Below are 12838 nucleotides of genomic sequence, written 5' to 3'. Positions count from 1 at the left end.
TGGGCATGTCTGAACCTGGAGGCGATTTCTGCATGTTGATCGATCTGCCAGACATGCCCAGTCCGAAATCACAGCATCCCATGAGTATGTCGACAGTCAAAGTAAAACGATGTATATCGCTGATCCACGTAATTCCGATAAAGGCATGGTCTCCGAACCACACACCCCTGTCCCTCATCGCGGAACTCGCGGAGAAATGCTCCTGCTCCACGTGCGATGTACGTAATTGAGCAACCCACTGCCCAGATTCAAGGAATTTGTAGGGCTCTTTAGGAGATGCACGTATGATCTCTGATGACCAGGGTTGGTAACTTGTGCTCGACAATTTTGCTGCGCTACTATGAGAAACCGCGGAGATGCTGAATTGCGCGGGTCTTGCAGGAACGGTATGAGGGTATTTAGTTGGAGATGGTGAGGGTGAGTTGTAATATATACACAGCAACACTACCACGCAAATTCATCATCAACCCCAACTACATTAACAAAAAGAGATACGAGCATACCTCAACATCATTAAACCTCTGCACCACCAACACCTCGAAAATGGCCCTTCTATCCCCCTCCCAAGTCCAAATAATAAAATCCACCGTCCCAGTCCTCGCCCAACACGGCGAAGCCATAACAGCAAAATTCTACACAGACCTCCTCACCGCCAACCCCTCCCTCAAAAATGTCTTCAACACCACCCACCAAGCAACCGGCCACCAATCGCGCGCCCTCGCCGGCGCCCTCTACGCGTACGCTGCGAACATCGATAACCTAGGCGCGCTCAGCCCCGCGCTGGAATTAATCTGCCACAAGCACGTGTCGCTATTCATCCAGCCAGCGCAGTACGCCATTGTAGGCGAGTTTCTGCTGGCGACTATGAAAACCGTGCTCGGCGCTGCGGCGACGGGGGAAGTGTTGGATGCGTGGGGCGCGGCGTATTGGCAATTAGCTGATATCATGATCGCTAAAGAGGAGGGGTTGTACAAATCCACGCCGGGCTGGGATGGTTGGAAAGATTTCACGATTGTCAGGAAAGTCGCGGAGAGTGGGAGTGGGGAGATATGCAGCTTCTACCTCAAGCCGAAGGAGGCGGGGGTGGAGGTGCCGGTGTTCAAACCGGGCCAGTATGTCAGTGTGAATGTGCGGGTTGAGGAATTGGATGGAGGGGTTTGGCAGGCGAGACAGTACAGCTTGAGCGATGCGTCGGGGAAGGGGTATTTGCGGATTAGTGTGAAGAAAGAGATGGGAGAGGCGCGGGAGGGGTATGTTTCGAACATTCTGCATGGGAAGAGCGAGGGAGATGTGGTGAGAGTCTCGCATCCGTTTGGAGATTTTTTCTTCGATAGGGAGGAGAGCGGAGAGAATGGACCGGTGGTGCTTATTTCGGCGGGTGTGGGGTTGACGTGTTTGACGAGTATTTTGAATGGACTGGCGGCGGAGCAGGGTTCGAGACCGGTATCTTGGATTCACGGGGCGCGCGATTTGAATGCGAGGGCTTTCAAGAAGGATGTTGATACCTTGGTTGCGGCGAACAGGAACATACGTGCGGTATACTTCAGCTCGAATCCGAAAGAAGGCGAGGTGGAAGGACAGGACTACCATATCAAAGGTCGGGTCGACATGGACAAGGTCGGCAAAGACGCCCTATTCGCAGACAACGATCAGACGCAATACTTCATCTGCGGACCGACACAGTTCATGCTTGATGTGCAAGCAAAGTTGAAGAGCTATGGGGTGCCAGCTGAAAGGATCAAGATGGAACTATTTGGCACGGGAGGCGTACCACGGGTGTGATACTGCTGTGTTGGGTAGCAGATGTACGATTAGTTTGTAACAGTCACCCTGTATTATAGCACTAGCATTTCAGAATCATTGTCCGCGGGTGTTTGTGGGAGATTAGAGACGATACCATATATACGTGTCCCCTTGCACGACAAGGAATCTCGTTCGAGTAAAATGACTGGAATACTAGGCAACCATATCTCTGCCTTTTTGCCCATACACTCAAGAACAACAACTCAGCAAAGTCTGTCTTGAAATGGATACACGTTGATATACTGCTCTAGTGTTAAAAGACAAGAGAGAGAAGAACTGCGGATCAAAAACAACTCCGAACGAGACTGTTTGTGAGGAGGGTCCTTCCTGTAGGGCTAAACAGCGAGTTTAACCCTGGAGAACAGTTATTACTGAACGTCATGAAGTGGTTTTACATCATGATAGTTGTGAGTAAAGACTGCAAACATGATCCAGCGAAGCACGAGATCATGAATCATTTCTAGCATTATCTTGCTAACTGCTGTGGGGCATGATTTCTTCATACCTGGAAAACAAATAGTCGATGGCGCGAAAATGACCGTACATCTTCGTTGGTAAATAGGTATTTAAGACATGGTCTTCGTTACCTGTAGTGTCTATGTGCCGTGCATCTCAATTGCGACATGGAATGGTGGCCCGAAGGTCATTGGCGGAGCATTTACATATGAAATGACGGAAGCCAAAGCGCTATAGTTAGTGCAGGGTGAGGTGTCAAGTCAGCGAGGACGATCAATCAATTAAGGGCAAGAGCTGGTCTTTGCGTCAGCTTATGGTACTCTGCAGCTTCAGCAAGGACTCCTTTGCCTCGCGAACTCGACAAAAAGCATCGAGCGCACACTGTTGATCTGAGCGTGCGCGATCGATCTATGATGTCGGTGCGTGCAATCCTGGACGCCCAGCCATAGCTGCACCCACCCGGGCGATCTTCGTGCTCCCGAATGGCCTGCCGTGTAACGGTACTCACAAGTCTCCGAGGGGCGGTTGCCACTCACAGATTAAAGCATTGATCGTGATGTTGTCAGGCTCAGCGGGATGTGGTGGTTAGCGGACCCAGACCAGTGGTTGCTCAGGCCGTGGCTTTTCGCATCAGTGGTTGCAGATGACAATGTAGAGATCTATCAACGTGCATGAAAACGTAATTACTCGACTTTGTGCATTCTTCGGCCGCAGAGTCGTACAATAGATTGGCCGGGCAGAAAGGCGAAATATCGTCGGATGCGCGGTTTCTTCCCCGACTGGCATCCGTATCATCCGTAGCACCCGTAGGAGAACCCTCCATATGTTGATAGGGCCGCTCGATGCGATGTTGCATGTCCCAACACCGCTGCAAGCGGACAGGCAGCCGAACGCAGATTCGCGGTGAGCATGCTGCTGACCATGAATCGTACAGCTAACCTGAATGCGGGGGATGGACGAATTGCAGCCTCGCAGCAATGAAGCGGTCAGAAACTGGTCGCCAACGAAAAGGCGGTCTCGCAATCTTTCATTTCCCAGCTCGCTTTCGGGCGTGCAATGGGGTTAGTAAAGGGGCCAATCTTCTCGAAAAGATCAGGGGTCGAAGCTCTGAGACCGGCCCGTCCAAGCGCCCTTCTAGAAATTGCGTAGAAGGACGCTTGGATCGTTTGAGTCGCCCTACGGTCAGGGTGTGAGAAGTTAACCCTGGCTCCGGGACGTTGGGCTGGGGTCGCAGGTCGCACAGGGGCGCCGTCGCAGGCTGCAGGAGTTGGGGCCACAGCCGCTGGCCAGTGGCATGCTGTCATGACACAGAGCACATGGCACTCTGACGCGTGCTGTGCCGTTGAGGACAAGAATAGATCGACGGAGCAATTCCCCACTGGCTTTGACTACGGCGACAAGCCATGGTGAAACAGCCTTGCATCTGCTGATCGGACGCGTAAGATAATGTGCTGAGTTGGGAGACGGTATGCAAGCTAAGCAGACGGAGGATGAGAAAAGTGTTGTGTCGGGGTCTAATATAGCGACAATCAGCGACAATGCGCGCAAGCGAAGACCGATCAATGGTTTGACGATGGATGGGAAACGTTGCAGACGATGTGGTAAGTTCGATGACCGAAACATGGTGTGTGAGGCTGAAGGCGGGTTCGGGTGAAGCGCGTGCATGGCCTTTAGAAGGCGCGATGCACAGACGGATCTGGCGGAAGCTTTGCCAGCTGCCGAATATCTTGGGCATCAAATACTGAGTTGTTACACCCACTGATCAAGCATGGTAAGTCGCGATTGGAACTTGTAATGACTGCTCTGGACCGTATATAGTTGTCGGCAAATTTCAGTGAGTCCAGCCGCGCAGAAATGAAGACAAAGAGCCGCTCTTGGCGTGAAAAGGCGATCTCTCGGTGCTAACCTAATGAGCCCGCAGTCATGGTCACGAGATCGCCGACACGCGAGGACGACGAGGCTGCCGAATGCCTTCTTTGCGGTCGACACAATGGCTGCATGTGGGGTTCGCATAGGTGAGGGAGATTGTTGTTGTGATTGTCAATTTTGCTCTTACTCAATGGAGAAGGCGCTGCCAGCCACGTTGGACCAACGTGACGAGGGAACGAAAGGGGCATGCTCACTCTAGGCGCCGCATACCCCAGAAGCTATCGCTAATGGCAGCTTCTCTAGATGATGTCAATGCAGGGTAGCCCGTGCGAGTGTGATGCTGCCTCGTGGTGAATATAATGTTCCTGACACTGAGGTAAGTTTCGGTGACCAAATCTAGCCTGCAGCCACCACAAGTTTGTGTCTCTCGAAATAAATCAGGGGTCGTCGGGCGATCCCACGCCTCTGTCAGAATGTCAGAACCCGAAAGCTTGCCAATAGGCGGTATTGCAGCAAGACGCCTGGGTTGGTTTATCCAGATGCCAACTGTCCCGTGGTGTTGCAAAGGCTTGGGCCCCCCAGCGGCTCCAAACTTGTCGCCCGCAGCGCGTCCGGGCCACCCATGGGGGGTTGCAGGGGCGATGCATCGCACCTTCCTTCTAGCGTCCTTCCAGAAGCAATCCCGGCGTTATTCGCTGCATCGCTTGGACAGTGCATCATCTTCCAAAGTGCGTCAGGAGCTGCATCGCAAATAGCAATACTGATTTGCGGTGCCCCTGAATCCTCCGCTCGGCCGTCAGGCTCAAAACATGCAGTGTGGTTATGCAACACCACAACTCTGGTCGACGGCATGCACTGCAGCTGTCGGCTTGTGGATCCTCATCTGCACACAGCACAAGAGCGCCACATACGCCTCAAGCATGGCCGCAAGAGTGCCCCAGCTCCTTGACAAGTAGCTAGCAGCGGAAGACTAGCACAGATTGCGATGGTGAAGCCGTAGTGTCGTGTGCGCGAGATGGCCACAGGGATAGGGCTGCGTGTGAAACGTCCTCGTCATATGCTTCTGAGCTTCGATCTGCGTACTTGAGCATCCTCTGGTCCATGACATTGAAGAAAGGCCTGACCCCTCGATTTGACTGTACCACCACCGTTCCCTACAAGGTCACACCAACCACACGGCAGCCTCTTCCCACCCAAGGCTCCAGCAGCGTCTACCTAGCACACGCCTAGCTAGACCAGATTCCATCAGCGACTGTCGCGTTGAATAGGGAACAAGAAGGTCAGCACACCATCCCCAATCCACATTCCTGAAGCAAAGACACAGTCAGCGCACGAATACCCTTGCACAGTTGGCCCACGGCGACTAACTCTGGCGCAGCCACGAACCAGACTTGCTTTTGCCGACCGGCCATAGGGATAGACACCAGCATAATTCGCAGGCGTGTTGGGCTGCAGAAAGCAATATAGTAGCGGGACGGACACAGACCCTACCGGACTCCAACATCACGATCACGCGGCTCCCCGACACCAGCGGAGCGGAGGTTAATCCGGGCAATTAAACGCAAGAACGCAGACGAAAGTTTGTGGCCGCCAGCATTTTCCGGTACAGGCCAGACAGGACCTCGGGCATCATCGTCTTCGCGCGGCAGCCGAAAATCTCGTCAGCAGCGCGTTAGTCATCCAGGGCGCGGATTCTGTTCGCCGGCGACGCGCACAAAGCCAGACAGGCGGCGACGGCGTAGTAAGATTCGCAGTTTCAGCGTGTGAGGCTATCCACGAAGCGCTTTGACCGTGCGTGCGCCTGCACATCAATTGTCAGGAAGGGAAGGGGCGACTCAGAACCACGCTAGCCCGATCGGACCAAGGCGCAACAAGAGGAAAGAAGCACCAAATACTTGCACCCTTCAACCTCACGTCTCTCATCACGACCACTCACTGCTCCGACCATTTCCCGCTCTTTTTCTATCACAGGTATGTACAGCTCCGTTCACCTTGCCGCCGCCGCCCCGTGCAGCCCGCGCAGGGCCGCTGCAGGCCCTTCACCGCCCGATTCCCCTTTTCGACCCGTAGGACGTGGCCAGCGTGCCTGCCAGACCGACGCTTCTTGGGGCGCGACGAGTCCCTTTTCCCTTTTTTCTCCGCACCCGCCTCGCGCCTGCGTTTGCCTTTTACCACCACCCGACTGACCTCGACCTGTAGTGCAACCGCTGCATTGACCTGTACGCGGTCTGATCCGACAGCTCAACTCCCCAAAGACCGGACCACCTCGACAGCGGCCGCTCCCTCTCATCGAACCCCATCATCACCACATCGCGCCGCGCAGTTGCGAGGCTCACCGCCAGCCCGCTCCTTCCCTCTCTGGTGCGCACTGTCCCGTCTTTTGTTCGCCGGGCCCTTTTGAGCCCTTCCGCCGCTCTCACGCGAGGCAGTCGCCGTCAGAGATGGAACTAGACACCATATTGAACGCGCGATTAACACAATACGCAGGACACGGACACCCTCACCCATTCGGCATGCAGCACGCGATGCAGCACGAGATGCAGCAGCAGCACTTTGGTGCGCCGCCCTACATGGCCAATGGCCGCATCAAGTCGGAGAACGGCTCTGAGCGCGGTGTCTCACCGCACCCTTCAGACTCGTCGCGCTACTCGTCGCAGCAGCCGCAACAGCCTCTCCCCTCGTACCCAGCCATGCCGCCCCAGCACATGAATGGCATGCGGTATCCGTCGCCCTCGCAGATGCAGGCCCCGATGCCCATGCTCAACAACAACAACTACATTCCCCAGCCGCCGGACCACGCGTACGGCCAGCAGCAGCAACAACAGGTGCCCGACCAACAGCAGCATCAGGGCGGCCGTCCCGCGTCGGACACGGGGCCACCCAAGGCTTTCGCGTGTTCAACGTGCGGCAAGGGCTTCGCGCGACGCAGTGACCTTGCACGTCATGGTATGGAGCTTGGGCCTCAACACCAAAAAGCACGCACTGACACTTACCTACAGAACGTATCCACAGTGGCATCCGTCCCCACGTGTGCGACTACCCCAACTGCGGCAAGCAGTTTATCCAGCGGTCCGCGCTGACCGTCCACCAACGCGTCCACACTGGCGAGAAGCCACACATGTGTGAGCGCTCGTGGAAAGGTACGTTCGCACATTCGACGGCGAAGGGCCTCGCTAACATCACCCAGCCCTTCAGTGACTCGAGCTCGCTCGCAAGACATCGTCGCATCCACTCAGGAAAGCGACCGTACAAGTGCCCATACGCCGACTGCCAGAAGACTTTTACGCGCCGCACTACTCTCACACGTCACCAGAACCATCACACTGGGACTGTCGAAGAGGCGGCTGCCGCCACTGCTGCTGCCCTCGCCTCCCGTGCTGCTGCACCAAGCAGGACCGGTCGCTCAGATGGCGGCGACTACTCCGAGAACGCGTCGCCACTAAACACGCCTTCGCCTGGCGACCGCACCCTCTCCATGTCTCCTGCCAACGGGATGCCTGCTGGTGTTGTTCCTGGCATGCACCGTCAAGCGACCGACTACGCCTACATGGGTGGCATGAATGTCCCACCTCACATGCGCAGCGAGATGCCGCAGCCCAGCCCGCGCGCATCTCCAGCTTTGACCACGCAATCGTATTCCAGCGTGGGCAGCTCCCGTCCTCCCCATCACCTCCCACCCCACCGGATATGGACCTCCCCCCATCCTGGGAGCCTCCCACGACTGCCCAACCACAACCAATTCCGGCACCACTCAGCGCCAACGGCAGCTCCCCACATGTTCTGCCATGGGGCTGGGCAATCACCCGGGCAGCAGGCCCTGCCATCCCCCGGACAGGCAGACAATGGCTACGTCTACCCTGAGCCACAGTACGGCAACACGCAAAACAGCATGTACTACCAGAACCACAACATCCGCCGCCCCAACAGCACAGAGCCCGACCATTATAACGCAAACCCGCAACGCATGGGTAACGACTTGTGGGCGCCCGCCGTGCAATAGGCTCCCTACATGTTTTTGTATCACTAGCACACTCGTCTCTGGAACTCATTATCCCGGTGTTTCTCGGCAGGAACTATACCCCTGTGTTCTCACAAAAATTTCCTACTTGCTGACCGGCGTGTTGTCGGGATTGTTCGGGTACCTGCATAGTGGTTCGCCTGGACCCCGCAGGATTATTGCCTCTATTCCCCAGTTTTGTTTCACTGCAGGCTAATCTCTCCCTCTCAATTAAGACAGATCTCCTTTGTTGCCGGAGTATTTATTTTGGTTCATCTGGGAATATGGCGGATGCACATGTTCCCGCCGAGTGCTCAAACGGACGGCGGCTGGAGTTTGGCGCCTCGACGCAAGACTGGTACTGGGCCGTCGAAATCTGTTTTGGTTGCTTCAGACTTTCCTTTCTCGACTGCTTTTCCTAATGCAACCACGGGCAGACTTTACTAGACTGGTACTTAATGAAGGATTTATATCCGCCTTAGACTACTACACAACATCTACGCGAGTAGAGCCAAAAATTCCAACACTATAATCATTATGCGATCAAACCACTTGCGTGAATGTGTTGGTATGGTGACAATGCTGAAAACTTTAAGGTACGCTGACCGTACAAGGTCGGCATCCATAATACAAATATATATCAATCAGCGCTAATCCAGTGATATCCAACACGCGCTTCCTTGACAAGCCTGAAGTGCAAAATATACATCGCGAACAGAAATATCATTGCAACAACTCCTTCAGCCCATAGCGACTTCCTAATGCCGCTCAGGCATCTGATGCTGTCTCTTCAAATAACTCGTCTGGTCGCACACACAAACAGTCGTTAGCATGACATCCACCTCCCCTGCGCCAAGTATGTATAATAACTCACCTCATCCAACACATTCATCAACCTGCCCTCCTCACTGACCACCTTCCGCACCGTCTCACTCACACACCCCTCGAGCACCACACTACACCCCCGCGGCAACCACCTCAGTATGTGAAATGCATTCGCATACACGCTCGTCGCGCCGCCGATGCGCCCGTCATCCGGCAGGCTGGCGAGCAGCACGATGCGGAAACTCTTCAGGCCCCAGCAATAGCGCAGGCCGAGGCGGACCAGGTCCGCGAAGCCGTCGAGGATGTCGTGGTGCGAGGGGATGCTGAGCACGACGTGCTTGATCATGCTCCTGCTGCGCTGGTGCAGGATGGACAGCGTGTGTATGCCGCTGAGCAGCGAGAGGCGGAATGTGTTCTCGGCATACAGCAGCTGGCGTGCTTCTTTGTGGATTTGCTGGTTGAGGCGCAGGATCACGGGGACGATGGGGTCGGATACAGGCGTGAGGGGTTCTTCGGCGGAGACGTGGCGCGCGGGGCGGAGGCTATGTTCGTTGATGCTGTGGTTCTCGACGCTGGGGTTTTCGGGCGCGCGCGGAATGTGCAGGGGGATTGGCGATGCGCGCACGAGCGCCATGGTGTAGATGTGCAGCCGCAGTTCGGCGGGGAGCGACATGAAGGGGAAGATGTCCTTTTTTGCGAGGGGGGGGTTCTTCGAGGCTGCTGGGTTCGGGCGTGGGGAGGCCGTGACGGGGGCGTTTTGTTTGGGTGCGGGTGCGCTTGGGTGGAGGGTTTGTCGTCGTCGTGCTGCTCATCTTATTGCAGCCTCTTTTGCCCAGGATGGAGCGCGCGGCGAGACTCATCGCTGTCGATATGTACAGTTGATTCGAAATGGTGTTACAAAGAGACTCGCGTTCCTTCCGATCGCAGCGCGTAGCAAACAGTAGCAGTAAACGTGTATCGCTCCACGAAATATCGCTACTCCAAAAAAGAAAATATTCGTACAATTGCTTGTGGTGATGGTGGTGGTGGTGGTTGTGTTGGAGTGGAGAAAGGAAACAAGGTCCCTGGCCACCACGGCTCGAAGCAGAAAGCTAGAACTGCGAACTGCGGGGGCGATCAGGGCGGCGCCCGGGAACGATCTTCACCCCAAAAGCACGGACAGCCAGCAGGGACTCGCTCGCTCGCATGCAGCAGCCCGCCCTCACGTGCGAATCGAATCCAGCACGGATCAACCTGCATACGGCCGCCGAGCTGGTCCATGCAGTCAAATCAATCAAAAACGTCGTGGTCCATTGGACATGTTCGATTTTGCTAACAACGATTAAACAACCTCCCATCACGCAGGGCAATGCGGTCTTCTAACAGCAATCGAGTATCTGCCTATGAAGGGAATCACAATATCTACAGCCTCCATCCGGCAACGTCCCCGCCTCTGCCAGCCTGGCCCCCATAGGTAGAGGACAAGGCTTTCAGCATCCCCAATAGTCAACGATAGTTATGGACGGCAAGTGGGGAACGCTTCATGATGATGGTCGAACAAATGAAAATAGATGGTATGGCCCCGGACCACAATCTCACCTTATAGGTCTATGAGGTTATTGGCGCCGGGCTGCCGTTGTTGCTGCTGTTGCTGTGGTGCCCCGAATGGGTTCGCGTTGCCATATGGGTTGGCACCGAAGTTGCCTACGGGGCCAGTCTGTGCAGGCGCTATGCGGTTCTGCTGAGGCATGCCGGTGAACTGAGAGTTGAGGAATGGGTTGTTACCCGTCGCGTTCGCATTGACGCGGTTGAGACCAGCACCCGCAGAGTTGACAAAGGTACCGGGTGCAGTGTGTTGGGCCGGCAGACGAAGATTGCCGACGTTGCCAAAAGTGTCCTGTCCTTCCCCGGTGGCAAGCAGCGTGTTGAGTCTGGCGGTATGCGGGTCCATCTCTTTCTGGGGCTGCGCTTGTTGCGGGGCTGCGAAAGGCGTTTGCTGCGGGGGTGAGAATGATGTAGGTGGGTTGAAGGATGTGTTATTGAATTGCGATTGCGTCTTCTGCTCATGCAACGAGCTGAGAGTTGGCTGGGCTTGCGTTTGCGTAGGCTGCGGTCGGTTGAAGCCTGAAGCGAAGGGGTTGTTGGAGCCTGTAGGCTGGGGCATGAGCGACTCTTGAGGCTTGTTGGCAGCCCAGGGGTTGTGGTTCCCGGGCTGGAGCGAGTCTTGCTGCTGCATGGGCTGCTGTTGTTGCTGTTGGCCCATGTCGCCGAATCCTCCGTTGCCGAACTGGCCATACGGGTTGTTCATGTTGAAAGAGGTCTGTTGGGGCTGGAGAGTCTGCTGTGGCTGCAAATATTGCTGTTGCTGGTTGCCAAACTGATCGAATCCCGTGGGCTGCTGCTGTTGCTGCTGGAAGCCACCGTAGCCCCCGTAGCCATTCTGGAAACCAGTCTGCTGCGGCTGCATTCCAGTGGGCTGCGAATACGCGTTGTTGAGGAATCCCGTATTCTGTGGCTGTTGTTGGTTCTGGTCCACGAGATTGCCAAACCAGTCGACTTGGCCTTGCTGCTGGTACCCTTGGTTGTTGCCCGTTGGCTGGTATGAGGTCGGTTGTGCGGACGCGTCGCCGAACAGGAGATCCGCATTGGTTTGCTCGAGCTCCTTCCGACGCAGCTCTTCCTCCTCTTTGCTGAGCTTGATGGCTTTCGCGAGATCGTCATCGTCGCCCGCCGCAGCCGTTGTGCGCTCTCGGCGCCTCTTCTCTTCCTCTGCCTCGTTCTTACTTGCCTCGAGGGCCAGCCTGAACTCCAAATCCTCCTCTTCTGTCCGGCGCTGGCGACGCTGGTCCCGTTCTGGTGCGCGCCGGTTTGATCCCTCTCCATTGTGGGCACCCTGGTGACCCGGGTACTCCTCGATGCCCGTCACACGAGACTTCCACGACTTTCGGTCAGCTCGTTCGGCGCGCAATCGCTCTTCGTCCATGATGAGCGAGGTCAGCTCCTTGGCCGCCATCCGTACTATGCGCAAGTCAGCGGAGAGTGTGCAAGTAGCATTCAGCGCAGCGTACCATTCTGGCCAACATCGCGCCCCTCCTCGTCGATGTATTGGAACTCGCGCAGTGTCTTGATGATGTAGATGTTCTTGCGCGCCCATGTCACAACCAGCTCGGAGCCCTCGTGTAAGCAGTAGTCGAGCACCTTGAGGGATTTGAGAACGTGGCGCCAGTTCTTGCCCTTGTCGTTCAGTCGCTTGTCAAGCATGTCCATGACCTGGTAGAAGTCGGTCGAGCTAAAGAGAGCATTAGCGCAGCTCTGTCTTGCAGCTGTCGTCTCCTACTTGTTGAAGGTGATCTGAGCGATCTCGGCCATGTCGGAGCCCACGGGACCCCATGGGTCATTGCTGGTGGCTACAGCCGTCAGCATGCGTACTCAATTGGCGTCTAGGCTCTCACGCACCATTGCGCACTTTGACCTCTACGGCCGAATACCCCTTGGTGACATTCTGCAGCGCCAGTCAGTAGCTGAGCACATCGCAAGCCGTCCTGCTGTCTTTACCTTGACGCTTCTCACGACTTTCGACATGACGTCTGGTCACGAGCGACTCAAGCGATGTCTACGGCGCCGTGGGTGGACGAGGTTTAGGGATGGGGCTGCGCGGTAGGCTGGGTTGAGTGGCTTCAGTTGGGGGAAGCTATAGCGCAGGTGACGTCGACCGTGGACGTGGCTTGGCAAACGAGGGACGTCGCAGATGTGCAGCGCTGAGCTTGTGAGGGTGGGGTTATGTATAATGGCTGAAATGGCGCCCAGAGTCGTGATTGCGGCGGTGTAGTGGCGAGTCTCGGTTGCACGTAAGAAGACCAGCTGCGTAATCCCCAAGAGCGAGGCTGGTGAGTGACTTGGCAAGTGCAT

The 12838-nt window shown here is 55.8% G+C and overlaps 5 protein-coding genes across 5 annotated transcripts; 3 read left to right on the top strand and 2 right to left on the bottom strand.

The window, feature by feature from the left end:
* Positions 1-439: 439 nt before the first annotated feature.
* Positions 440-1860, top strand: SNOG_06179 (hypothetical protein). The gene has a single exon (XM_001796509.1). It carries the CDS (start codon positions 544-546, stop codon positions 1780-1782), a length of 1239 nt encoding a protein of 412 aa, XP_001796561.1. The 5' UTR covers positions 440-543; the 3' UTR covers positions 1783-1860.
* Positions 1861-4027: 2167 nt separating this feature from the next.
* SNOG_06178 (hypothetical protein) lies at positions 4028-4278 on the top strand (the record flags this gene model as incomplete). Its single annotated transcript, XM_001796508.1, has 3 exons — positions 4028-4030; positions 4078-4093; positions 4181-4278. 3 exons carry the CDS (start codon positions 4028-4030, stop codon positions 4276-4278), a joined length of 117 nt encoding a protein of 38 aa, XP_001796560.1.
* Positions 4279-6641: 2363 nt separating this feature from the next.
* On the top strand, positions 6642-8128 carry SNOG_06177 (hypothetical protein; the record flags this gene model as incomplete). The annotated part of the gene is made up of 3 exons (XM_001796507.1): positions 6642-7030; positions 7141-7771; positions 7943-8128. 3 exons carry the CDS (start codon positions 6642-6644, stop codon positions 8126-8128), a joined length of 1206 nt encoding a protein of 401 aa, XP_001796559.1.
* An 823-nt stretch (positions 8129-8951) lies between these two features.
* SNOG_06176 (hypothetical protein) lies at positions 8952-9810 on the bottom strand (the record flags this gene model as incomplete). The annotated part of the gene is made up of 2 exons (XM_001796506.1): positions 8952-9667; positions 9756-9810. 2 exons carry the CDS (start codon positions 9808-9810, stop codon positions 8952-8954), a joined length of 771 nt encoding a protein of 256 aa, XP_001796558.1.
* Positions 9811-10529: 719 nt separating this feature from the next.
* SNOG_06175 (hypothetical protein) lies at positions 10530-12352 on the bottom strand (the record flags this gene model as incomplete). The annotated part of the gene is made up of 3 exons (XM_001796505.1): positions 10530-11947; positions 11998-12218; positions 12267-12352. 3 exons carry the CDS (start codon positions 12350-12352, stop codon positions 10530-10532), a joined length of 1725 nt encoding a protein of 574 aa, XP_001796557.1.
* Positions 12353-12838: the final 486 nt, after the last annotated feature.

The sequence above is a fragment of the Parastagonospora nodorum genome (assembly GCF_000146915.1).
Source record: "Parastagonospora nodorum SN15 chromosome Unknown scaffold_9, whole genome shotgun sequence".
Classification (NCBI taxonomy): domain Eukaryota; kingdom Fungi; phylum Ascomycota; class Dothideomycetes; order Pleosporales; family Phaeosphaeriaceae; genus Parastagonospora; species Parastagonospora nodorum.
The sequence above is the reverse complement of the archived record's forward strand: the minus strand, read 5'-3'. Positions and strand labels throughout refer to the sequence as shown.